Here is a 25,935-nt window from a genome sequence, read left to right on the forward strand (position 1 = left end):
TTACAGGGAGCGACTTCCCCGCCACGGTGTTTGCCTTTCTTTCAACCTCTGCATGAGCCCCCTTATTTTTTGTTAAGATAATTCTGTCAGTATTCTACTTTTATCGGGGCGGGAGCTTGTCTGCAAACCTGTCCTTCTCTCCGTTGAGAGTGCATCGACCACCATTCCATATCCCCTGACCTGTCCGCCTATATCCACAGTTCTCAAAAGACCCCGTGGACAACGCGTTTAGTCGGTCGGAGCGTTTATCTAATCCTCTAAGAGGCATTTGGAATGGTTTGCGCCGGCTGAGAATGGTCGAGATTGGACAGACAATGTCTACGTCAGGTCAAATCCACCACGGATCGAAATTCAACTCAGGGAACAACAGCCGTCCGTCGAGCAAAGATGGATCAAAGAAGAACATTTGGTCTTCTTTGCTAGATAGTGTCGCGAATGGAAAGCGCCTTCCCGAAAAGAACCTCCTGATTCTAGGTTTGTCTCCTCTTAGTGCTTGCAACAGTTTGTGTTTATGCACCCGGTGTTCGTGTCATGTATATCTAATAGAATATAACTGTCAATTAGGAGGTACTCCTGAGAGTCAGAGAGAATTTCTAGAAACATTTTCTGCGGATACATCGGACCCCAACTTGTCGAACGAACAAAGAAAAGGAAGAATTCCACCTGTCGCCAACCAGTTCGCCTTGGGATACACATATCAGGATGTACTAGATGCTGATCACGAAGGTATATCGGACACCCAATTCAACGATTAAGTATATTCCTATATTCGGGAATTTTTGGTCCAGGGAGAACTAATGGCTATTGGCAGATACGTTGGCACGCGTCTCTGCATATTTACTTTCCGAACCTTCCCTATCTTTTGCGCCTCTCCTCAAACCTCTCCTGACCCACCGCTCGATCCCAGAAACTCTGGTCGTCATTCTTCTAGACTGGTCGGATCCTTGGACTTGGATTCGGCAGCTTAGAGAATGGGTCCGTCTCTTGCGACATGTCCTAGTTTCCCTCGATGATGAGACGAAGATTGTGATGGAGGAAACAATGACAGAGTGGAGAGATAGGAAGAGAGGAATGGATGCAAGCTCGGCAGGTGCCCAAGGTCTAACTAGCTCAGGAGGCCCGGTAACTATACCTTTAGGACCCGGTGAATGGGACGAAGGACTTGGGGTTCCCATGTGTGTGGTTTGCCAAGGGGTATGTGATACTTCCAAGTCAACAAAAGAGAGAAGAAAGAGAAAAGCAAAACGGAGAAACCAAATGTTAACTTTTGTCCTTTGCACCCTTGCAGGCAGATAAGATTGAAAAACTGGAAAGAGACCATGGCTGGCATGAAGAACAGTTCGACTTCATCCTCCAATTTCTGAGAACTATCCTTCTTAAACGTAAGGCGGCTTCCCCTCCATTTCCCTTCAGATGCTTCCGTGAACAACGCTCTAATAGTTGGCAGATGGCGCATCTCTTATCTACACCACGCCGTTCCTTGCCAACTCCCTCCAAAGTCTACTACATTCATCTCTGGGAATACACTCACTCCTGAAGAGACAATCACTCAAACATAATGTGATCGATAGGGATAAGATTCTGGTTCCAGCGAACTGGGATTCGTGGGGTAAGATTCGCATTATCAGAGAAGGGTTCGACATGGAAGGAGTGTCAACCGCATGGTCAATTGAGATTCAGGATCTCCCGGAGCCACTGACGAACGGCCCGCGCAATCAGAAGGCCGACGACGATTCGCAAGCCGGAATGGATGACGGCACAAGTGCTGTGGCAATATTTGAGCAAACAATCACAGATCCCAAGTGTGGTACTTCCATGGCGCGTCCAGGTAGCCAACAAAGCAAGAATAAGATTGAAGTCGAAACCACCGACATGCAGAATTTCCTCTCCAAACAACAAGAGCTCCTGGAACAACTGAAAATCGAAGACGAAAAAGATCGCACAACCAAGAAAACACCTCAGCTGGAGATGTCGCCGCTTGAAGATAACGGCCGCGTCAACGAGCATATTGGGCCCGTGCAATTCAACATGGGAGGCATCCAGGTGGATGCTGACGATATGTTGCGGAAACTTAAGGTATGTACTAATTGATACCTCCCGCCTTAGAACTGACGCAAACTGACCCCATTTCTAGGAGAGAGAGGTAAATCGATCCCAGAGAAAGGACACGATTTCATCACCCGGCGATGAAAAGGCTCACAATCAGGCCCTGGCGAATTTCTTCGCGGGATTGGTCAAGAAACCATCTGGAAGTCCCCGGGGAAGTCCATCGGCGTAGATATTCATGGGTTTTTTTTTTTTTTTTGGATTGTAATTTTTTTTTTTTTTTTTTTTTTTTCCCTCCTGCGCGCAGTACATATTTACTGGCTTGGCGACACTCTTTGTTTGATACCAGAATGGATTTAGGCTGGATCAGGAGTCGAGAAGAGGCAACATATTCGAATCCAATGAAATCTATTATACAGCTTGTTTCCTTTAACAAAGGCAGGGATATCTATCATCTATTCACCCAAGAGGCTTAGAACATTAATATTCCGGGTACAATGCTTCCTGCAACACTTGCAAACAATGAGAGACGAGTAACAGAAATTGAATACTACTATACAAGATTACATATTCACTCTTTCACCAGTTTTCCCACACAGCATCTGGCAATACCTTTCTCATAATATGCCAGTGCTCCAGTGCGCCCTGATCCTGCCACTTATGCAGACGTCCAGTCTCACTGGCTCTGAGAACAGGCTTACCACCCTTCACGGCCATAAACACAGAGGGATCAAGCTCATGCTTAGGTATCAGATAGTTCTCGCGGAATTTACTGTTCAAATAGTCTGCTCGGACTGGTTTTCTGAAGCGAAGAGGCTTGGCGGAGCTCTTCTTGCAGAAGATCACCATGTTGGTAAAGTCCGCGGTGTGGTCGTTGGATTCTGCCTCGCGGAAGATCCGACAAGACGGGAAGACGGCTTGAATGGTGCGAACAGTGAGGGCAGCTGGGTATTGAGAGACATCTCCGGCGAAGTTCTGTATTGGTGATGTTTAGATTGGAAGATATTTGAATGGGTGGTTGGTGCTGGAACTTACGATGGCAATGACTCCATCCGGTTTGAGGAGAGCGTCGAGGCCCTGTAGGAACTCGATGGTGAAAAGCTCGACAGGCTCTGCTCCGCCAGTGAATACGTCGTGGACGATGTAGTCGTATTGAGCGGGTTCCGGCGCTTTCTGGGCGCGTTCCACAAAATTTGTGGCATCTTCGATGGCGGCAATATGTTCAGCGGGGAGGTCGAAGTACCGTAGAGCGAAATTGTGCACGACGGGATCGATCTCCACGACGGTGGTTTCGATACCGTGAGAGATTAATGCAGCAGGGGTGGTGCCGACGCCGAGACCGCTGGTGGTAACAGTTAGCTATTTCTTTGATCAATTAATCGACGAAGAGAAGTTTATGGCTTGTATACATAACCAGCGCCTTGCTGTTGGCATCTACTCGGGGTTCGCCCTGTGCCGTCTCCACCAGCCGAACGGCTTCAAGCATAGTAAAGACCGCGTAGATCGGATCCTTGACGTCGGGGTTATAATTGTGATGAACCTTATTCCATTGGCCGCCTAGCAGGCTGTGGTCGCACCTCATCACGCGGAAGCCATCCTCCAGATTATCCAGAACCGAGATGTAACCTGTAGTAGAGTCTTGTCGAGCGACGAGGGCAAAACCCTCGGTTTGGAGGGCTGAGTCTACTCCAGCGGTGGTACGCCCGAGCGGCATATGCACGTTCGACGTGAAGGAGAAGATAATGGATGGGATTGCCAACACAAGCAGCTTGGATGGAATGACCACAGAATAGAGAGTTGCAATCAAAACCTGGAAGCCAGTGCGTGAAAAAAAGAATGCTACACCAATAAACCTGGAGATGAAGGCTTTAGCAAAGTGGTCTCCAGCTGAGTAAACGAAGTATGATGCCAGGAGAGGTGCATGCTCGGAGATTAGGTCACCATGTCGCTCGAGATTCAGACCGGACTGCATCAGCTTCCCAGCGCAGGCCACAGATAGTAGTAGGAACGGGTAGTACGCAATGGCCTCCGTGATTAGAGGCCCCGTTGGATTTCCCAACTGGGAGCTTTGCTGGAGTAAGAAATACTGGATAGTGGGAACCCAGAAAGCAAGCACAGGAATCAAAAAGATGGCGCGCCGACCCGACAGCTTCTGAATGTAGTCCTTCAGGAACCAGCCGGCTGCGGCAACAAGTGCGACTCCATAACCATGGAAAATGTGTGATGGACCGGATCCATACACTGGGGCCAGGTTCAACAAGAACACATAGGAAGAAAACGCAGTGAGCGCCAACAAAGTGCTGCCTGATGATAGCTGTTTCTGGTTACGCCGCTGCAGAATTCCTGCGAAAGAAGACGACATGGCGTCGTTTGAAGATCACACCAATGTGGTGCGGGAGACTCGGGCTGTCAGGGTTTAGACCGTCAATACTGGGAGAACATTGCGAGCACAAGATATGCGTATGACAGGATCTCTACTCACCAGAAGACCCAGCAGACAGGTGAAACAGGCTGGTTACTGCCAATGGTATTTTTGATAACTAGTTAAGTCCACGACGGATGACTTAATGCTGGCCATTCTGCCGCACCATTCCGCTTTCAGAATGTCGTAAGCCTCATGCCGGTTGCTCCCCTCTTTTCTTGTTCATTATTTTCCTTCCCTCCAAGCCTCCATAATGCCGTTGTTCCCTGAAGGCACGGGGATCGAGTTTGATAAGAGTGCTCCAACGGATCCCAACATGTCGTCTAGCGCCATACCTCCGTCTCGGGAGACCCAGGTGAAGAACCGTCGCAAACGATATCTGGATGCCCATCCCGAGTACTTCTCGACTGATCTCGAGCTAGCCGGTCCGCTCGTTCTATCCTAGTTTAGTTTTTATGACCGGGATATGGTCTCAGTCGGAGGAAATAGACTTCCAGGCTAATACTCAAGGTTTGTAGACCCGTTGCTGTACGATCGCCTCATCCGCCGATTTCAGACTCCGGCCGAAAGAGAGGTGGAAGGACGCGCCAAAGGGTTTTCGGGGATTCTTCAAGCAGATTTGTGCCGGTCGGAGGCCAAGTTAGAGGCCCTTTCCCACCAAGATCCCAATGCAATGTTTAGCTATACCCGTGGCCCGCACGGGGAGATTCTAGCAGAGGAACAAGATGAGATTCCCCCGAATAAAGAAGAGGGAGAGAAACTCTGGCGATGGGTGATGACGCTTCGGTTCCTCCGGGGAGACGATAGCGATTTCGATTATCAGACTGTCGATGACAATGATGAGTATGATGACTGGAATGAAGAACAAGAGCGATATTTCGATGACGAAGAACCCAAGTGGCTCGTGGACGAAGCAACCGGAAGGGATGTAAAGTCCCATTTGCAGGGAGAGACGGGCATCCAAGATTTCTGAAGCAGGAAGTGGAATAATGAGAGTTTTAAGTGTCGCGTAGATACAAGCTCTTGGCCACCACTCCGTTCACTTAGCATGCCACTCTCTATGCAAGTGCCTGACAACCAGGGTTAAGATAGGTGCTGGCTTCTTATAATCGGGTACTGCCGTGCATATGCTCCCATTGCTGTTTCTTCCGGACGCTCCTGATTAGAATCAACCGTTGGCTCTACAGCCCTTTGGATTGCATCACTTCAAACTCTTGTCTAGCTGGTACTGTCTTTCCATAGACATATACTATATGGAATCCATTCTCTAGACAAGATGTTATTGAATGTCGCTATGACAGTACAGGGTGAATGTTATTGCAAATTTTGGTCCTGCCTATCACTCAGCAGTGTGAAAATGGATTGTTCAACTACAAACTGATTTAATGACATCGCAGGGGGTGCTCACTGGAATAGTAGGGCGTGTGTTTTTTTGGGGCTATCCTGCTATGGCAGTGTCTTGATGTTTTCAAACGTGTTCATCCTATTATGCAGCAGAATTGAAACGGACATTGATGGTGATGGAAGTCTTTGGTGAACCGGATTATCAGATAGCGTGGGGTTTCTGAGTTATTGTCTCCAACCAAAGACAGGGAAAAAAGACTGAGCTGTATTCTGTATAGCTGGGTAATAGCTGCGTCAGGAAACGTAGATATGTGAATATAACGTTGCAATTATTTACTCATAAAGCCCCTCTGTTTCAACCTTATTCATCATTATAAAAGAATGATGTTGATACTGATTGTCCTTTAACTATGGCCCTACCGAACGTTGATTCGCAGTGCATGCCATAGTTTTGGACTATATAGTTTATGGCATCACCATTACAAGCTCTTTCCTGCTGTTTGAGCGTCCAACCAGGTGGCCACTTCTATTTCTCACATACGATGGACAAGCCACACAGTCGGTCAGGATGCCTACGGTGTCGCTTCCATAATGTTACAGTGACAACTGGTTGTGAAAATATACTGCTGTGGGCTACACAAACCGCAGTTCCCTGAGTCTGACTCGAGTCTCGGGGATTCGAATTCACGTTGAGCGTGAATTAAACATTATGGTGATATTACTGCTTTTCTACTCCCCTCCCTCTTCGCTCTTTTCTCCCTCATTTCTCCCTCTTTTCCCTTTTCTCTTTTCCCCTTCCTCTTCCTAAAACGCTGGTTTATCTCTACTAGCTTCAGCTCGGGCTGAAAAAAGAAAATAAAAATAAATATTCTCGATTGCCAGAAAGCTCTTCCATTTTCAGTGTTCTTTCGTTAATATGTCTACCTCTGGGGCAAACTGGGTCCTCGGAGGTCTCAACTTAAGAGACTGGGACTCTCAGGTCCTATTCCATTCATTCGAGTGCTGGGAACGGGGGCCAACAGCAAAACGACCCTCACGTATAACACGGACAATGAAAAGCTGTACGTGGTACTCCGCGGAGAGGATGAGGAGGGCTACGTACAGAGAGCGTGGAGGGAATTCGACATCGCCAGCCCTTTGAATCATACAATGTTGTCGAGACCTCTTAGCTATGTACGTATCGCTGTGGAACTATCGCCTACAACCCACCCGAGGCCCTGGCGGAGACATGTAAGACCCCTTTGTAAACTACAATCCAATAGATACGTACATATCGCATCCATTTTCCACATGGGGAAACCATCAACCAGAACCATTCCTTTCCTTCAAAGTATCGATAGCATCCTGCTTTAACTTGAACTTCTGAATCTTACCACTTCCCGTCTTGGGAAACGTATCTTCCGGCTTCAGGAAAAAAATATATTTCGGAACTATAAGCACTGTTAGTACACTTCATCTATTAGAACAGAACAGGACAGAGAGGGAGAATCAAAGAAAAAGAAATCATCCATACCAAGGTGATTGCTCAATTTCTCACGCACCCATTGCCGGATCTTTTCGCGGGAAGAAACTTCGTCGATCGGTCCGCGGGGCACGATGAACGCAGCTACGACTTCACCGTATCGTTCGTCGGGGACTCCTACAACGGATACGTCCGATACGTCGGGATACGTAAGAATGCAGTTCTCGATTTCGAGCGGGTGAATGTTTTCGCCACCACGGATGATTAGGTCTTTGATTCGGCCAGTGATGGAGATGTAGCCGTCTGGGGAGAGGGTTGCTTCGTCTCCTGTCTGGGTATTGTTAGTACCCTCTTGGTATTTATTTCGAGGGATGTATATTTGATTTAGGCTTAAACGAAAGTAACGAGGAGGGAGGGGGACGTACAAGCATCCAGATCTTCCCTTGCGCATCGGCAACCATTGCCTCGGCGGTTCGCTTGGGATCATCCCAGTACCCTTTCATTAGGAGGTAACCACTCACTGCCAGTTCTCCGGGGACATTGATAGGGAGGGTCTGGCTGTGATTGGCCGGGTTGACGACTTTCACTTCGACATGCGGCATTAGTCGACCAACAGTGTTGATGCGCTTCTCGATGGGGTCGTCTGTGGTGGTCATGGCGGAGACAGGACTGGTCTCGGTCATTCCGTAGCAAATGGTTAGTTCGGTGAGATTGAGCTCCCGGTGGAGTCTCTTCATGAGTTCGCTGGGGATACTACTTCCGGCTGCGATACCTGTGCGGAGATACTCGAACCCCTTGGGCGAGACTTCACCGTCTTGAATAAGGTTGAGCTCTTCGATAAACATGGTAGGGACACCGTAGAGTGCCGTACATCGCTCTTCTTGCACGGCTTGGAGGGCTGCTTTGGCGTTGAACGATTCCGTGGGGAACACGATGGCTGAACCATGGGTTGCTGTGGCCATGTACCCCAGCACGGATCCGAAACAGTGGAATAACGGGGGAGGACAGCAGACTATATCCTGCGGGGTGAGACGCATCCGATCACCGATTTGGGACCCGTTGTTAAGGATGGAACGGTGCGTTAAACAGGCCGCTTTGGGCATTGCCGTGGTACCCGAGGTGAATTGGACGTTTATGATATCATGGGGTGATAGGTCTCGATGTGGGAATGCAATTCCGTCGGCGGTAGCATCGGACGTGATAGATGAATAGGGTGTCAAGGATTTGTATTCTGAACCGTCGATCCGGCCGGCTGAATTGTCCACGTAAATAATACTTTGAAGAGAGGGGATTAGTGCGGACTCGAGCTTCGTAGTATGTAGATCCTGAACGATGTGCTGGAGGAGAGGGATGTTGCTCCGTGGTTGTTTCCGCGGTAGATTGGACTCAGCACTGATGATGAAATGGGTCGTTTCCAGATGGCTCAAAGCAGAAACCACTTGAGTTACATTGAATGACGGGTTAACGGGCACCTGGACAACACGTTGGAAATCTTGGTCAAGGATGTTCAGAGTGGGACATACGAGAATAGCTCCAAGTTTGAACAGCGCATAGGTTGCCTGTAGGAAATGCGAGTAACCTTCAACGAATGGTTCGATTCTACAAACCAGACTTGGAGTCGATAACATACCACAGAGTGCTCCATAGAGTTTCCGAGCATTACTGCAACGCGGTCGCCCTTGCGCACGCCCACGGACTCTAGGCCCCGTGCGAGGGCATTGCTTCTGGCATCGAGCGCCGAATAAGTCACCCTGTCATTCTGGTGTTTGCAGATGACGCTGGGAGAGAATTAACGACTTGTCGTATAACGATAGAAAGGTCACCTAACGTACGCTTCTCTATCCCCGTATGAATTAACAATCTTGGAGAAGTGGTCGGGAATTGTGGTTTCCAGAAGCTGTGGCTTGAATCCGATAATAGCATTTCAGCATCAGAAAGAGCCAGGAGATTTCAACTGGCTAAGGTCCATACCTCTGACGGGCCCTGGGCATAGCTTTGGGTTAATAGGCCCCGCTGTGCCAGGGGGAAGTACGCAGGCTTCTTCCCAGAGCCTATTAATCGAGGTCTTCCCCAAAGCCATCGTAGAGGCGCCATTCCCATGCGATACATACAGAATTGTATGTAGATTTAGACTCCGAATTAGAGGTTAGTATCCCAAAGCCGGAGAAAATTTGTCTACCCTTGGATCAAGCTGGATAGAATTACCCTTGCGTCATGTATGCAGGGTCTCGTCAAGCCTGACAGGGGTAAGAGTACTCCGTAAGCAGGAGACTAGCCGGTAATGGCCCAGTAACAATAGTGTCTAGGAAATATCAATCGAAATAGAGATTCTGAGAAGGATTGAATAAATGCGATGCGGAAGCCTTGTTATTTGGTTTCCCCGCACGTGTGTTGCGGGGGTGCATTGCCGAGTGTTTCCTGCAATTTCAATTGGCAAACAATATCGGAACTCACTCCGTGGCTTTCTGTGGATAAAGAGACATATACTTCTATAGAATGATATTTTACGTTGACACTTTCTTACGAAAGGTCCCGATAAACATGCGAATATAGCTATCATATACTTATTAATACACCACAATCAACTACCATCTATACCCATACAAGGTAAACCAACTTGGAGGAATAAGAACAACACCGTTGACCAACGCAAAGAAATACCCATCATTCTATTGTCCAATTTGTTCAATTCGTTGGACATTCAATTTGTCTCGCCACATTTACATTCCAGGTCATTGTCTTCCCAGTACTGTCTTCCATAATCGACCGTGAATTCCTCGAAGATAGAAATGTCACGGATCGCCTCCACCGTCATCACCTTACTGTTCCCAATGGCCCGACTATCGAAAACAATAGAGAAACAGCATGAACGATTAATATACCGCGTCCAATTGCTGTATTTCTGGGGGCTACAGTGCCGTTGGACGATCATGCCTACTTTTGTGAAGATGCCACAGGGGTAATTGGCGTGTCCATCATAATCCGTACTGCGAATCTCCCCAACGAATTCCGCCAAGATATCCCTTCTTAAATTTGCCCAGCACCCGGACTCCGATCCCCTTGATGGGATATTAGACCAGTTCGACCAGGCCTCCAACAAGAAGTCCCGTTTGGTACATGCATGGGTCGCTCGAGTCGAATATATGCAGTTTCCGTCCATTTTCCAGCGAACCGTCCAGTTTAGCCCGGTACAGTGTTCCGGGTTGAATATACTCTGGTTGATATGAATCTGCAAGTGGCCATTGTGTCCTGGTATTGGCTTCCGCAACCTACCTTCAAGGGTTCGCATGTAATGTTGGGGGTGATAATCAGGTTTCTTGTACGCTTTTTTCGCTACTTGCAGCAGATTCGACATGTTGCATCCTTTGCTAACTTAGCCTCAGCGTGGTCTTAGTAGTCTGCGCCAGTCTATATAAATTCGAGTGAAGATCTTCAGACAACCGGAATTCTCACGGAGCTTGGAAATGAGCAACGTCCATAAGACAGGGCTTTCTCTTGTATACATGCCCTGAAGAAGCCTTCTCAGTAATCACGTATGCTAAATAGTGGCAGACTCAATTCGACCTTGGCATGCCTTATGTTCATGAATTCCCCCACCCCCAATCCGTCTTCGAATCACTGATTAATCATAGTGAACTTTTATGCCGACTGCGGTTGTCTTGATAGTCTAGCTTAAACAGTATGAGTGCCAGGGCCTTTGCCACTTCGGAGTTCTCCCTGTAGTATCTGAGACTATCATTAGCTGGTGTTGGGTGAAACAACGCGCCGGCCCAATGCAGACCGATGCTGTTAATGTCCCAGTACACTGAAGAGATGATTAGGATAACTTTTTCGGTGTACGGTTCGCTTTCTCTCCATTTCTTCAAGTCTTCTTGCTTTGCTCTCTTATTCTCAAACTTCTTATCGAGGTCCTCGAGGTCGCCGCTAGCTGCTCGTTTCTGGCCGGCATGGTTATTCACAGAGGGAGCGTTTCTGAAAAGTAACTTTATTTGAGGGGTTTCTGGCCCACGTTGAATTGAATTAGACAAGTAGGATTTCTGGACAGCAACCTTCGAGTGTTATATACCTCCTGTCACTCGACTCAGAATATTACATTGACACTGTTACTTGTAGCACTATATAACAAAATCGTCTTGACTTGAGATCAGGTTAGGGCACTGATCATGTCCTATATCTCTGGTAGTGTTTTAAACGAGACGTAATTTCATGCTCCTTGATATCTATCTGTGGTCCTGTTTGGTGTTTCTTGAGTCAAGATAGCTTGGGTATCTCAACTTTATCCCAAACCTAATTCATCGTGGTCCGAATACATCTGTTTGTTGATGTCATGATACCAAACTTAAAGAGTATGTAACCGCCCACTTCAGCAAATTGTTCTTTAAGAGGCTTTAAAATATCCGCCAGTAAGGTATCCTTGAAGGCTCTTTATTCTTTAACCGCTTACCGAGGGAAAATCGAGACTGAAAATTGCTACAACATGTATGTCTTCAAGGCGGCTCTAGCTCTACCTCTAGCTGTTGAACTCTGTACCGCTGCTGTCCTTAACGAAGATGTCAATGTATGTCAATCATATCACTTCTAAAAATACCTTTAACCATTGGGCAACCAGATAGCCTACGTATCGGATGAAGCCCCTCCTCTACAATTCATTGAGCCGCGACACCTCATCAAGCTGGACATCCTGTACGTACATACACCACATCTCATCCATCCCATGTCCATAGCAGAAGCTGATAGATACTGTCGGCTAGGGGGATACTGGAGATGATTTATAGCACCGCAAATAGTTTACTGAGATCGTGAGTCTGCAAAGTACCTAGCATCTTCTGTCGCTGTTATTCACATGATGTATACTAAAAAACGCAATGGTTGCACTTTTCCTATTCAAAAGGCAAGACTGAATTCGACCCTGCCTGTTATGTGGAGTATATCTTCTGTAATATCCCACCCAGTTCGTGTGCTGATGAAGTGTGGGATGAGCATGCCTTGTGAAGCCTCTGACTTGAAATGTGACAACGTATAATACTCCAGGAATGCGGATTAAGAGGGGAATGCTCTACCTTATTATAGGATTCTGCTTCTCTGGGCCTTGATTCAGAATAGATGATCTGTAATTGGGATTGGGTCATAACTGTTTGGTGAAGATCTTTATTTTCGTAGGCTTAAAAGCAAGACTCTATCCCATTCACAAGAATGAAGCATTCGATGGAAGAAAATAAAGCGGGTAAACCGGGTAAAGCGGCTCCGCAACCGGGAATTAGAGATCTCATCGATAATGCTGTACTCCGAAATTAGTTAACTATGTGTAAACCAAGAGCCTGACACTGATAGAGGTAACTAGCTAGCTGGTTAGTTAAATCTGGCTAGCATTATGTCAGCAACATTCATCCAATCTTAAAAGGTAATGGTTTGCCTGCAACTAAAATCAAGCACTAGTGGCACAGAGATTTCATCCTGAAAAAAAAAAAAAAAAACCTTATCTAATCTGTGACTACAGGTCAGTCGCAAGTTATGACTCATGGAGGAACATTGACTCATTAAGGACTCAACCAGACCACTTAAAGAAGATGTACCACTCTCAATGGGTCCATTATTGACACTAATCGCCGTTTCTTGCATGCATTTAGTTTCCTGCCGAGGAGAGACATAGGGTGCAGTTTCATGTACTTTCAGATAGTACAGCATTGTCTGCGTGGCGAAGTCATATCCGCGGAACCACTAGAGATATATGCGCCTTGGACGACCCTCACATCTCTTGCAATTCATCATGGAATCGATAGTAATAATGAGATTCAAATTTGGACCATGAATTGGTTCTGGTCGGTAGTTACTGTAGATAGTTAGGCCAAGTACTGCAAAAGGCGAATGCCGAGTAGCGAACGAATCAAAGCATGGGGTTGCTGCCTCGTATTTCGGGCCTCCCTTGTGACCGCGAACTGGTCGGGCACCTAAAACAGTCTAGCGCCACCGTCGGGATCCCCAAGGGGAAAAGCGCGGAGAACGGGGCTTCAACCCCGTCAGATTCAGGCATCTCTTTTGATCTACTCATGGTCGACTCTCTTCCTCCTCCTTTTTCTCCTCACGGACTGCCTGATCTCGTCGCTCTCCTTAGTCAGAATATACTCTCTTTGCGCGAAGCAGAACGCCTCGTTCTTAACGCTTCTCAAGTACCTTGCTCTTTTTGTTGGCTTGATTCGACTAGATTGTCTGACAAGGACATCGATTTTTACTAGTCCCTGATCAGGAATAGCACCAGAACTTCACCCCTCTACATTATCAACATCCATTTGAAACCCAGGTCTCTCTTTTTGCTATGTCGGCTGATCAATTACTCTATCAAATGGATCCCTCGTCGCACCAGAATGAGTGGTACGACTTCGACAACTTCATCGAGTTCCCGTCGGGTGATATCGACAGCAATTCCACCTCTGTGGACTCGATCTCTCCCAAGGATTACGCATTGAATTACTCCGACGTGGACGGGTCCAACTGGAACTCTGACTTTGGTGTAGACTCTCAAGCACCATTCTCCAGCCTCGCTGGCTACGAGAACCCATTAGAAGAGTGTGCTCTGGGTACCGAGCCATTTGCGGACCTCAGCGAGATCCTTCAATTCCCTGCGTCGTCTGAAAGCGAAGGGCTGGTTGGATCTACCCGTGATGACACTTGGTCATCTAGCTTCCCAAGTCACAGCGAACACTTCTACTCAACCATTCGCCAGATGGTAGAGTCTCAGGCAGCAGTTGATGTACGTTGCTCGTCTAGTAAGGAAAAGCGCATGGAAGCTTCCATTGCTCTACATATGCAACGCCTTCACGATGTCTCTTTACCCGAATTGGATCTATTCTCGGACTCGAACACCACATTCGCTTCACCATGCTGGTCGGAGACTGCCCGAGCAAACGTTTCTCACAGTGGGAGCCCAGCAACTACGCTTCTGTCCGAGCCCACCAGCAAGTCCCCCACTCCACCAGCAGCACCAGATGGTATCGCTGGAGGGATGGAACTGGTGCTGGACATGAATATGAATACACCTGCGAACCTTCCAAGGAAACAAAAGCCTCGCTCACGGGCTCAGAAAGAAAATTACATCAAGGTTCGAAAGCACGGAGCTTGTGAAAAGCATAGAAAACAGCATAAGAGGGTACGTGAAACTTCGGATACTTGTGCTGTTTCTCTGCTACCGTACCTAGGAAGTGTGCCTACGGATTTGCTAACTCGAATATAGTGTAACTGCCTTGAGGCAACTGCTTCTCGTGTTAACGTCAAGGGACCTGTTCTTTCTACCGCGAACGAAGTTCTAAGACCATTTGGACGGACTCAACTTCACGTTCACGGTCCGGAACAGAACAGGATTCTTCTTCAGACAAAGTTGAGGCAGACCAGCCCTCAACAGACTGTACAGCCTGCGGCGGTTGGGGACCGGAATCATGGAGACAGGCCCACATTGGACACTCATATTTCCAGGCATTCGCCTTGCTCGCCTCAATACGCAGTGTGCACTTCAAACCTGGGCGGAAGGAAATTGCACGTTCACTCACCAATCAAGGAGGCGGCACCTTGGCATGGTGTAGACCAAGTTCCTTCGTCACATGGACAACTGGGGGCACTACCCGTACGGGATTCACTCAAACAGCCTGTCACTGCACCGACGAACCTTCTCAGATTGGTTTCCAATCGCAAGCCTCTTGTGCAGACCACAACTGTCATCGGCAGTCGCAACGAAAGCCAAACCCCCGAGCAAAGCATTCAGCGGATGCGGGAAAGATGGCCAATCAGGGCTGGACAGGAAACAGTGCAGTTGCAAACTATACCGTTCACTCCGAACACAAATGCTTCAGGCAGCGAAAGTTTGGTTGTCCAACAACGTTCGCTTTTCAGGTCTGCTGTCACGGTACTGTACAGTACTGTTCTTGCCTTCTCTCAATTCTGGCAGTCTTCTGCATCAGTCACCTCATGGGCAGGAAACCTTGTTGAAAGGTTCCTTGTTTTCTCTTCCAGACAGTATTGGCATGTCAGGAAGGGTGTGTCTTTGGTATAACGCCGTGTTCTGTTGGAATTAGGAATGGATTTGTCAGTTCTTTTAGCGTGTTCAGTCTGTTATATTGCCAAGGGTCTTGTCTATGGCTGTATCTGATTTGTTGACCGTTTCTTTAATGGTGTGGTTAGGGTCCTGTGCATGTTAACCAAAAGCAACCCGTATTTAGGTAGTAATATAATTCATTGTTGCATTTAGAACCTTCCAGGAACCGGAAGTCGTAGCCATTAGTATTATCCATAATATTAGCCTCTCTCCGATTAGGCATTGCCCCGTCGTTATTCCAAGAATGGACAGTTTCTATACGAGTGTGACTTCATGGTCTCCACTGAGTAACATAGAAGCATAAAGCCTACTTAAGAAATGAGAAACGAATCTGTTATAGATAGAACAATAAAGCTTGAAGCAATTTATGCTCGAAGATCAGAGTTTTATTATTGAGGATACTACTATGATACATCTTTGGGAATTGGATGTCGTAGTATCCCTTGAAACTGTCTTTACAGTATCGACACACTGTATATTGCATTAGGTGGAACACAACAGCCCAGTTGATAAAATAAACCAAGAAACGCTTTTAAATGCATTCAATATGACAAAATAGCTGATACTAATGGCTCATTATAGAGGTACTATATACCTCCTGTTCTTGTATCATACCCGAACTCTATACCCGCAAAGGGCAAGAAGGTTCCACGGGTCTTCCAAACAGCAACCAGAACGCTGACCGCTACAGTGATAGAGAGTAACAGTTGCATTTCCCGTGTTTTGCATTTTATTAATGATTTCTTGCCATGGTCTTATACACATAAACCCAATGTGATATACGATCCCTTTGTTTCCAGCCCAAAGACCCCCACCATTGATCCCGCCAATTAAATTCCCTCATGGACGCATTCCCTTTTTCTTTCCTCCGATCTCCAGCAACGTCTCAACGACATCGCTATCGACTAGTACTTGATACGGACCCAAGATACAGCATCTATGACCGTGTAGCTCATAACTGTAGAAGATTCTGTCGAGTCACTGTGATAATGTAAGAAACCCATCTCCCCATTAAAGTGGAGAAAAGAAACCAAAAAAGTGCTGACGTGCAGGTCCCGAAGTCCAATACTCCTCGTAATCACCATCCTTCTGGCCGGCCTATTCATTATGGGCGAATGCGGCTCGTCCGAGGATCACTTCGAGTTTTCAACTGTCCAAGGCTACTTCCTACAGGATGAGCCCACGACGGACCCGGACACCTTCGACTATGTGAGTTCTATCTCCCTTCTAGCATGGTACCAAGAGCTTATGGAGATGATATAGGTTTCATCCAACTTTGGTCTCATCTCTCGTAGGTATGACTCTGATGCCGAGTTCGACCCCAAGGGCCACAAGACGCAGTGGGAACGACTTGCGCACCACATCGACAAGTTGAATGAAGCCAGCGGTCCAGAGACAACGTATAAGTTACTCTTCCTTGGCAGACATGGTGAAGGATTTCATAATGTTGCGGAGCAGCGATACGGTACCGAACTCTGGGACGTGAGTATTTCATATTCTTTTCTTCCTCCGTTCGTCTTCTACGGTAATAATGACTCTCCTGTAGTGCTACTGGTCTCTCCAAGATGGCGATGAATACGGCACCTGGGTAGACTCGCGCCTCACAAAACTAGGCGAATCCCAAGCAGAAACCGCACATAACGCTTGGAAAACCCAAATCGAAGCCGGCATTCCCCCTCCTCAATCGTACTACGTGAGTCCGTTGAATCGCTGTCTCGCCACGGCAACTATTACGTTCAAGGGACTAGGGATTCCCCTCACGGAGCCTTTCCGTCCACTGATCAAAGAAGTAATTTAACGCCCTGCCACTTTTGTAAACATGGAACCAAACAATTGACATGATATCTACGCAATAGCTCCTCCGTGAAACAATCGGCATACACACCTGCGATAGCCGCTCATCCAAATCTGCCATTGCAGCGGAATACCCGCTATTTATATTCGAAGACGGATTCGCAGAGGAAGACCCCCTGTATAATCCGGAGCTGCGGGAATCCGACACCGCGCGTGACGCTCGTCTCCGCGATCTATTGCTGGATATCTTTGCGCATGATGATCATGCCATTCTTTCGCTGACTGCCCATTCCGGAGCTATCACTAGTATTCTGCAGGTCGTGGAGCATCGGAGATTCCCCTTGGCTACTGGTGGAGTTATCCCCGTCTTGGTGAGGGCAGATCGTGTGGCTGGACCGCCGCCGAAATGGAAGATCGATCCGCCTACGAGGGCGCCGGAGTGTAAGGAGGATCCACTAGCAAAGAACTAGGTTTATTTTCCGGGGCTAAACCATAGTATGCTTAGTCGAATAGACGAGGGGTTTGTGTGTATGTCTCGGTGAGTTTATAGACGTGAAAAAGTAAATACTAGATGTGTTATGTCCGGTAATTATGTCCGGTAACGAGGAAGAAGCGCTAGACCGCAGATGTATGTTGTATATTCGAGTATTGTACAAAAAGCTCCGTCCTCTACCATTATTTTCAAACTCGGATCCACCGTGAACCCCGTAGACCATGGGTGACTCAGTGAAATGTTATCCAAGCTGATGGGGAGGATTAGAAACTATCGTCCCAGATCAGAGACAGCCACATGCAAAGAAATGCTATGGAACCAAAATAAATGACACAGACGATGAGAGTTGACCAGCGGGAGAAATTTCGAACGATCTAAAAAACAGAGATAATACACGAAAGAAACAACGCCCAGAAACGTGGAAAAAATCACCCATCACCTCGGCCGCGGTATGTATCAGGACCGGTGAGAAATATAATATATGAAATTAGTTTTCGCTTTCACCAGCTGTAGTACGGGTTCTGTGCACTGATCTTCCGGTCCGGAAGTTGTGTCCACAGCTGAGCTTTTCGTTTACGCTGCGACTCTGCCTCTCGGTCCTGCCATTCTCGGATCCGCGTCTTCTCTTCCTTCAACACGACGGAGAGAGAGGTGTGGGGAGGACGGAGTAGATTGATCTGGCCTCTGGCGCGGTGGTCGTAATCATAACCGTACGGACCGCGGTTGACCCAGGCCTGTTCGATGTATATGGAAGTCGGGTCGGTGATGGTCTTGCGCTCGCCCGATGCTAGGGTGATGGTGATGGGTTTCTGTGTTGACGTGGCACCTTCCACCGCACCCAGACCCATCCCGTAGCGAACAATGGCGACGTTCTTCGCGTGCTCCAGGTGTTCGAGGACATCCTTGGCGGCTTTCTTCTTGCTGAAACGCATCTGCAGCATGGCCTCGTCGATGTTCTTTCCCGCAATCTGCCGGGCCAGCGGACCCAGTTTCTTGATGGAGGTTTTGAACCAATGCGATTTGGACAGCGACTCGCGTTCGGTGCGCAGGATCTGTTCGGTCTTTGACAAGCGGCCGCGACGACGAACCTCGCGAATGACCATCTTGCGTTCCCAACGGATTCGGGCCTGAGGACGTGGATCCAACACCGCCTGCATGTTGTACTTGCTCCGTTGTTCCACTGCATGGGAAGCCTCCTCCTGAGCTTCTGTAGACTCCGCCCGTTGCCTGCGAGCTGGTGTTCGGCCGGAAGCAATCAGCTTGGGCGAGGCTTCATCCTCTGCGAAAATTGAGTCGGCACTCAACGAGCCCTCCCGTTTGAGCGGAGCGGTGGGTTGACGAGTGATTTTGGGTTTTTCCGCGTCGGGCTTCCGACCGAACAGGAAATTCTTGAAAGAAGAAATGGCAGACGGCTTCGATTGAGGCGGCTCGGACTGGTTATTGGAGCCATTGGACCCGTCTTCTTGGGCTCGACGAGGGACGGTATAAGTTAGGGTGCGTCGAGGCACATAGGTGATGCCGGCTCGGGCTACAAGGGAGGTGGGTATTAGTAGAGTTTGATAGTATTCAGGCAAAAAAAAGAAACATACCTGACCTGAAAAGGTGCCCATAAGGATTGACAGCACCCATTGAAGCCATGGCAAATCCAGAGCGAGGAATGGGTCTCTCTGGACCGGAGTTGAGGCTGTGAGGGAAAAAAGTGTCGGAAAGGCTTGGCTGCGCCTCTGGCCTGTCGAATCCGCCGTAGTTCCATTCTAGGGAACGTATTGGGACCAAGCCACGTCCACGAGCCACCAAAGTGCACGAGCCACAGCTAGATCACCTGCTCCCTGTTTCGGTCGTGTACGGTAATCATACCGAATCATGTGGCTTTCGTAGCTGCAGCAGGAAATGTGCGTCTCAGCCAATCAGCAGCGCAGGCATCCTGTATTATTACCTCATGGCTGTCTCCGTCTCTCAAGGAGGTCGTACTCCAAGCAGCCCACCTAAACCCTTTTGAGCCCAGCCCTACCTAAAAGTGACCAGGGAGAAGCATCAGTGACAGGACAGAAAGAGATGGGAGAGATTTGACTCCCCGCAACTGATGGCTCCAGTCAGTCAGTGTTTCAAAGTCTTCGTAGTTGTCAAGCATCGAGGGTTCTGGAGATTGCTCCGTGCGGTCACGGTCAGGTCAACCCGCAATCCAGGCGCGGATCGATTGCTCCCCGAGGACCAGGGCAAACAATACTTTTATTTTAATTAATTCATTAGGGAATGTAGTCCAACCTCACTGCGTCATCAAAAGAGGATCGCATAATTCCCTCTCCAAGAGTCCAAACATCACTTAACATCTCATGCTGTGGTGATCTTCCCTGACATTTAGCCTCTTTCATTCTCCCGAAGTAGTTCCACGTTGTTGTCCAGCTCAGCTCCATCATCTTCTTTCTGCCTTTCATCCACGCCGAGCTCTTTTCCTTTCCTCATCCGTCCGCTCGACGACCTGCCATCTCCACTGTCTTGATCCACTCCCTGCCCTCACCTCATCGTCTTCTCTCATCTCTTCTCTCACCTCTTCCTGTAGGGACTCCCGCGTACTGCTCCTTGAACTCCCATTTTCGTTGTTTTTTTTTTTTTAATTTATTTTTTTTTTTTTCACCCCGGCAAGCCAACATTTTCTCGTTTCCCGCCCTTCTGGCTCTGTGCCACCAACGAGCTCTTTAGCTTCTCTCTCCCTACCTCTCTCGGCGGTAGCAGTCTACCTAGATAGCTTGTTTCTGCCCCCTCTGTCACTCCACGGCCGTCTTGTTCCTCACCTGCAGAGCCTCACTTCGTCAATTCTTCAACACGAGGAGTTTTTTGAAAGTTGGTCGTCGAATTAAATAAGGGAAAGCATCAAGAAAATATTTGCTGCTTTAGCAAAGGAGGAAAAAAAGAAAAATCTTTTTAGCTTTTCTTTCTTTCTTTCTTTTTTTTTTTTTTTTTTTTTTTTTCACCCACTTAAGAAGAACCTTTTCATTTCTTCTTTTTCCTTTTATTTTTAATTCTCTATTAACCCGCTCAGTCAAGCGTGGTTTAAGCTCCTCTCAGGCACGGACGAAAGGGGAAAAATTTAAAAGAAACCAACATCTCCGGTTCCAGAGTCTAGTGGGACTTGTGTGGCCGGGGCAGGAATGGACTCGCTGATGAGGCAATCTACGGCTGTACTTTAATCTGGTTTCTTTTTATCCTCCCGTCCTTTACATTCTTGTCCATTGTTCTGGTTTCTGCGCCTTGTTGGCGTCCCGTGCGCTGCCTCTATTTCACCTATCAACTCTTGGCTAGGATTCGCAACGGAATCGATGATGGACATCAGCTCCCTACTCTCGCCGCAGGATTCAAATTCGCAATCCGGGCGCTCAACGCCTACAGCTGCTTCTGTGTCCGGCAACGCATCAGCCCCATCCGCTGGTCCGCCTCCGAAGCCCCTGCGCAAGAATCGCGCAGGCACGACGAGGCAGGCCATGACGTCCTCGCCGCTGGCACAGCACGTTTACGCCCCAACCAATATTCCCGAGCCGTCCCCGCCCGCTATAAGTCCTACCTCTGGTCCAAACATGAGCGGTGGAAATGGAACCCCCCCGGCCGCAGAGTTGCCCACTCCAAGGCAGCCATCCACCCCAGGAATGGATACCCTCGCCGACCTGGCCTCGATGCAGCACCACCAGCCTCAGCGCTCCAGTGCCCCCCTCCTACGAAGCACCGAATCCTACGAAAGCCAGCTCTCTCCGTCGACCATGTTCCCGAACGTTGGCTCGATCGCTCACAATACTCCCACCCCCCGCTCGTCGTTCGATATCGCTATGTCTGATGTCCCCAGGGAAAGTGCTCGGAGGAATTATGTCGACACATCATTGGTCCCCAATGCTCAGCGTCTCGCGACTGAGCTCTTCAGTCAGATCCAGGAGAATCCACATTCCTACGAGGCGCACGTGAACTTCATCCGGCTCCTCCATACGGGATTCGTCAACCATGTTTACCCGCCCAGTAACCCAGATATCCATGGGGATCCTAGGAAATATGATCTTTTGAAAGATATGCGGACAGCCCGTGAAGAGATGGACAAGCTCTTTGCCATGGGCGAGGATCTGTGGGCAGAGTGGATTCAAGACGAGAGCATGTTGGCACAAAGCGTAGAGGAGCGCATAGCAGTTATGGAGCTTTGCCAGCGGTCAATCGAGGAAGAATATGGCAGCACCAAATTGTGGAGCATCTACGGGGAATGGGTTCTATATCTCTACAACTCGGCACATGGCGAAGCTGGACAAAGTCAATGGTCGGAAGAGGATCGTATAGTTGGGCGCGAGGTCTTCTCCTGGCAGTCGGTTCTTGATGTGTTCCAAAGAGGTTCCGAGGCTACCCGGTGGAGAATTCACGACAGCCACCTCGTCTGGGATCGATTGCTGGAGTTGCGAGTTCAAGATCTGGCTCGGAACCCCTCCCAGGAGAAAATAGGACACGTGAGGAACCTATTTGACATTCGACTGCAAACTCCTCATGCCACCTGGGACCAAACTTTCCAGGCCTTTTCTGGATTCATTTCGACTTATTACAACGCAAACTATGAGAGCATTATGGCAGATACAGCGGAGCGCTATGCAACCGCAACCAAGGAAAAGTATGCCGCTCGTGAACATTTCGAAACCAGGCTGCACAGTGTTGCCGAGTTGGGTGACAAGAGTATCGAGTGGACCATATTTGCCGAATATATCGACTGGGAAATCAGTCGCAACCTCCGGAAACGCCATTCCAATTTTGACCTGGTCAATGCCGTCTTCCAGCGTGCAGTGCTACGCTTTCCCACCGACGCTAACATATGGGAGGACTTCATCATGTTCCTGATTGACGAATCGATGCACGGGAATGCGAACACTACCACAATCTCCACACTCGACCGAGCGACTCGCCATTGCCCTTGCTCTGGCACCCTTTGGTCCCAATATCTCATTAGTTCGGAGAGAGAAGGACAGTCATTTGCCAAGATTGCGGACATCAAACACAAGGCTACAAGCACGGGTCTTCTCGATGCCGGTGGGATGGAGGAGGTTCTCAAGGTCCACACTGCATGGTGCAGCTACCTTCGCCGGCGAGCTTTCATGTCAGACTCCACCGATGAGGATATAGATGTTGCAGAGGTCGGGATCCGTTCCGCAATTGAGAGTGTGCAGGAACTCGGAGAGAAGAAATACGGACGTTCGTACCAAGGTGATCCCCTCTTCCGGCTCGAACGAATCTACATCCGTTATCTTAGCGAGAGTGGCAGCTGGGACAGTGCCCGTGAAACATTCAAGGGACTTGTGGGGCGCCGGGGGAACAGCTATGAGTTCTGGCTCACTTATTATGAGTGGGAGTTGATCTCATGGAGCAAGTTTGTACAGGGTGAGGCGACTGTCGATGCTGCCCGCCGAACCCCTAATCCCAGCTATGCCACTGCAGTGTTGAAACAGGCGATCCAGAGGACAGATCTCGATTGGCCAGAGAAGATTGTGCAGACATACATTGCTCACTGTGAAGACTACGAAGACTCGGATGAACTGCAGCTTGCGATTCTGGAAACACGGAAGGCCATGCGAGCCGTCACCGCGCGACGAGAACGAGAAGCTCGAGAAGCTCAAGAAGCCGCAGCCCAGCAACAAGTCCAGCAGGCAGCAGCAGCCGAGATGGCCACGCAACCTGAGAAGCGGAAGCGAGACGACGAAACCCTCAACGGTCTTCCCACGAAGAGACCACGGGCAGACGAACCGATACTTTCTACTACGGAATTAGAGCCAGTTGGCCTTCGTCGGGATCGCGAGAATGCTACAGTAGTCGTGAAGAACTTGCCTCATCAGATTACGGAGCACAAGGTGCGGCAATTCTTCCGCCATGTAAGTTCTGACCCTATTGAAGATCTTTTACAATATCGCGTTCCTGATGTTAGTATAGTGTGGAGTGATCAACGGTGTGAAAATGTTCACTAGTAAAGATCAGAAATCCGAGGTTGCCATTATCGAGTTCAACACGAGAGACGAGGCCCTCGTTGCTCAAACACGTGATCAGAAGACCGTTGACGAGAACACGATCGAAGTGCAGATTGGATCTGGATCCACGCTCTTTGTCACCAACTTCCCTCCGACTGCTGATGAGAAATACATTCGCGACCTGTTTTGTGAGGTGGGTTTCTTTGCACTGCTCACGCAATAGCTTTTTAACTCTATAACAGTTCGGCGAGATCATCGATATCCGATTCCCGTCGCTCAAATATAACACGCATCGGCGGTTTTGCTATGTGCAGTTCAAGGAATCCGAACAGGCATACAATGCCATCAAGTTAGATGGAACCACGGTGGGCCAGAACCTACAGTTGGTAGCCAAGATCTCCGACCCCTCGCGAAAACAGGAGCGCCACGGTCCCATGTACGAAGGACGGGAGGTTCACGTGTCGAATATCGACTGGAAAGCCAACGAAGACGAACTGAAAGAGCTGTTCTCGAAGTATGGAATTGTGGAGCTGGTGCGCATCCCGCGTAAGGTTGACGGTGGTAGCAAGGGCTTCGGCTATGTCGTATTCTCTTCTAAGGTATGGCGCACAGTAATAACTCTGGCGGAGTGCCGTAGTGCTAAATTATTTATAGGAAGAAGCGATTGCTGCGTTGGCGTTGCACGAGCAAGAGTTTCGCTCGCGCCGACTCAATGTGAAGATCTCCGCGCCGCAAGGGGCGAAGCGTAGTGCGACCACCATCGTGTCCCGTGTTGGGAAATCCCAGTCCCCGGCTCCCGAGGCAAACGGCACGAAGGATGAACCGGGCGAAAGGGACGCTGCCAGCGGCGAAAGAACAGCGCGGACACTGGGACTAATGAATGTCCCCGACACGGTCAACGATGCGCGTATCCGGAGCCTCGTCGAGCCGTATGGAAAGCTGGTCAAGGTGATCCTTCGACCGGATCACCAAGGGGCGATTGTCGAGTTTGCCGATGTTCAGCATGCTGGCAAAGCGTCTTTGGAGCTCGAGAGCCAAGAGATTGCGCCGGGTCGGAGACTGCACGTGGGGACAGTGACAGAGATGCTTCGACAGTCGGCGGAGAAGAAGAGCAACAATGCCGCTTCCGCAGCCAAGCGGAAGGCGCCCAAGAGTGGGGGGTTGCTCCAATCTAGCGGACCCATCAAACGTCCACCGCAACCGGGCGCGCGCGGCGGCAAGCGTGGAGGATTAGGGGTGAAGCGCGGCAACGTGGGCACCCAGGGGGAGGACCGAGGAGAGAAAACGATAACGACGATGACGATGACGACGGACGGTGCTTCCCCGGGCTCGGGGCATACCACGAAAAAGAGCAACGATGACTTCCGTGCTATGATCCAGCGGAGTTGAGCGGACTGAGCTTGGGGCGCAAAGGCGTACATGCATGGCGGATATGGCGTTTCCTCCGACCGCTTTTCTTTCGCGATGATGATTGATTGATTGGTTGATTGAATTGCTTTGACCTTCTGTCCTATTTTACGGGAGTTGTGTCTTTCGATCTCTGGCGGGTGCAATGATCTTGCCCGACCCATGTGTATTATCAGGTTTCTGACCGGCTGATATGTTTAAGTTGCATGGCTCATGTTGAGTGTAGATTATGTTTCCTGTGTCCTTTTTTTTTGATCTTTTATTATCATTTCCCCCCCTTGCTTTTGGTTTTTTTTTTTTTTTTATATATATATATATATGACTATGGTTGCCTTCTTGATCTGTACCGTAGCCAATGGATGAGGATGTGACGCCACAGCCCACAGGAAACTGGCCAGGATGAACTTGAGTCTCTTGGATTGGAGCCGTTATTCGCGCATCGCTGTTTGTCGCTCGCGATGTAACCGACAGTAGACAGTAGGATGGAGATGGGCGATAAACATGGACCACATCCCCGCACCAGGAGCGCTTTGACCGATGATGGTACGATGGGGTCAGTTGATTAACGGCATCGACGCTGGAATGCTGCGTTAATAGCCTACAATACAAATATATACGGTGTATATATAGATAGATTGATAGATAGATGGAGTGATCCTTTCTCTAGTACATCAATGGTACATCTGCGCGTGGCTGTTCGGTATGGCAATTCAAGTCCCTGGAATGATCGTCTGGGTCACCCTCCTTCGCGCATTCTCCGCCTGCAATTCATTTACGATCATTCTGATTCTGATTATGACTGCCTCGTAGCTTCCTGCTCTAATTATCTGTCCAGTATTCACCAACTTGGCCCCGCCTCCCTGGCCTGGTTGACTGATCGGCGTGGTGGATGGGTGACTGTTCTGCTGT

At 48.9% G+C, this 25,935-nt stretch overlaps 9 protein-coding genes across 9 annotated transcripts; 5 read left to right on the plus strand and 4 right to left on the minus strand.

The window, feature by feature from the left end:
* Window positions 1–314: 314 nt before the first annotated feature.
* Window positions 315–2,278, plus strand: ATNIH1004_005831 (dynein family protein; the record flags this gene model as incomplete). Its single annotated transcript, XM_033570472.1, has 6 exons — window positions 315–474; window positions 565–726; window positions 812–1,194; window positions 1,289–1,382; window positions 1,448–2,076; window positions 2,135–2,278. The coding sequence occupies 6 exons, from the start codon at window positions 315–317 to the stop codon at window positions 2,276–2,278; spliced, it is 1,572 nt and encodes a 523-aa protein (XP_033426504.1).
* Window positions 2,279–2,625: 347 nt separating this feature from the next.
* On the minus strand, window positions 2,626–4,408 carry ATNIH1004_005832 (spermidine synthase; the record flags this gene model as incomplete). Its single annotated transcript, XM_033570473.1, has 3 exons — window positions 2,626–3,021; window positions 3,082–3,388; window positions 3,456–4,408. 3 exons carry the CDS (start codon window positions 4,406–4,408, stop codon window positions 2,626–2,628), a joined length of 1,656 nt encoding a protein of 551 aa, XP_033426505.1.
* Window positions 4,409–4,721: 313 nt separating this feature from the next.
* Window positions 4,722–5,441, plus strand: ATNIH1004_005833 (uncharacterized protein; the record flags this gene model as incomplete). Its single annotated transcript, XM_033570474.1, has 2 exons — window positions 4,722–4,893; window positions 4,987–5,441. 2 exons carry the CDS (start codon window positions 4,722–4,724, stop codon window positions 5,439–5,441), a joined length of 627 nt encoding a protein of 208 aa, XP_033426506.1.
* Window positions 5,442–7,114: 1,673 nt separating this feature from the next.
* Window positions 7,115–9,490, minus strand: ATNIH1004_005834 (putative AMP-binding enzyme; the record flags this gene model as incomplete). The annotated part of the gene is made up of 8 exons (XM_033570475.1): window positions 7,115–7,242; window positions 7,326–7,605; window positions 7,700–8,833; window positions 8,905–9,052; window positions 9,107–9,171; window positions 9,246–9,339; window positions 9,386–9,406; window positions 9,480–9,490. 8 exons carry the CDS (start codon window positions 9,488–9,490, stop codon window positions 7,115–7,117), a joined length of 1,881 nt encoding a protein of 626 aa, XP_033426507.1.
* Window positions 9,491–9,975: 485 nt separating this feature from the next.
* On the minus strand, window positions 9,976–10,629 carry ATNIH1004_005835 (SET domain protein; the record flags this gene model as incomplete). The annotated part of the gene is made up of 1 exon (XM_033570476.1): window positions 9,976–10,629. One exon carries the CDS (start codon window positions 10,627–10,629, stop codon window positions 9,976–9,978), a length of 654 nt encoding a protein of 217 aa, XP_033426508.1.
* Window positions 10,630–13,614: 2,985 nt separating this feature from the next.
* Window positions 13,615–15,485, plus strand: ATNIH1004_005836 (uncharacterized protein; the record flags this gene model as incomplete). Its single annotated transcript, XM_033570477.1, has 3 exons — window positions 13,615–14,418; window positions 14,503–15,168; window positions 15,444–15,485. The coding sequence occupies 3 exons, from the start codon at window positions 13,615–13,617 to the stop codon at window positions 15,483–15,485; spliced, it is 1,512 nt and encodes a 503-aa protein (XP_033426509.1).
* Window positions 15,486–16,464: 979 nt separating this feature from the next.
* ATNIH1004_005837 (histidine phosphatase family protein) lies at window positions 16,465–17,621 on the plus strand (the record flags this gene model as incomplete). The annotated part of the gene is made up of 4 exons (XM_033570478.1): window positions 16,465–16,566; window positions 16,621–16,839; window positions 16,904–17,146; window positions 17,214–17,621. The coding sequence occupies 4 exons, from the start codon at window positions 16,465–16,467 to the stop codon at window positions 17,619–17,621; spliced, it is 972 nt and encodes a 323-aa protein (XP_033426510.1).
* Window positions 17,622–18,144: 523 nt separating this feature from the next.
* Window positions 18,145–19,282, minus strand: MRPL22 (mitochondrial 54S ribosomal protein uL22m; the record flags this gene model as incomplete). Its single annotated transcript, XM_033570479.1, has 2 exons — window positions 18,145–19,172; window positions 19,234–19,282. The coding sequence occupies 2 exons, from the start codon at window positions 19,280–19,282 to the stop codon at window positions 18,145–18,147; spliced, it is 1,077 nt and encodes a 358-aa protein (XP_033426511.1).
* A 1,682-nt stretch (window positions 19,283–20,964) lies between these two features.
* Window positions 20,965–25,008, plus strand: PRP24 (U6 snRNP complex subunit PRP24; the record flags this gene model as incomplete). The annotated part of the gene is made up of 4 exons (XM_033570480.1): window positions 20,965–23,526; window positions 23,585–23,812; window positions 23,862–24,218; window positions 24,274–25,008. 4 exons carry the CDS (start codon window positions 20,965–20,967, stop codon window positions 25,006–25,008), a joined length of 3,882 nt encoding a protein of 1,293 aa, XP_033426512.1.
* Between the last annotated feature and the right edge of the window lie 927 nt (window positions 25,009–25,935).

The sequence above is a fragment of the Aspergillus tanneri genome (genome assembly GCF_003426965.1).
Source record: "Aspergillus tanneri strain NIH1004 chromosome Unknown AapTan_4_pilon_pilon_pilon, whole genome shotgun sequence".
Lineage (NCBI taxonomy): Eukaryota > Fungi > Ascomycota > Eurotiomycetes > Eurotiales > Aspergillaceae > Aspergillus > Aspergillus tanneri.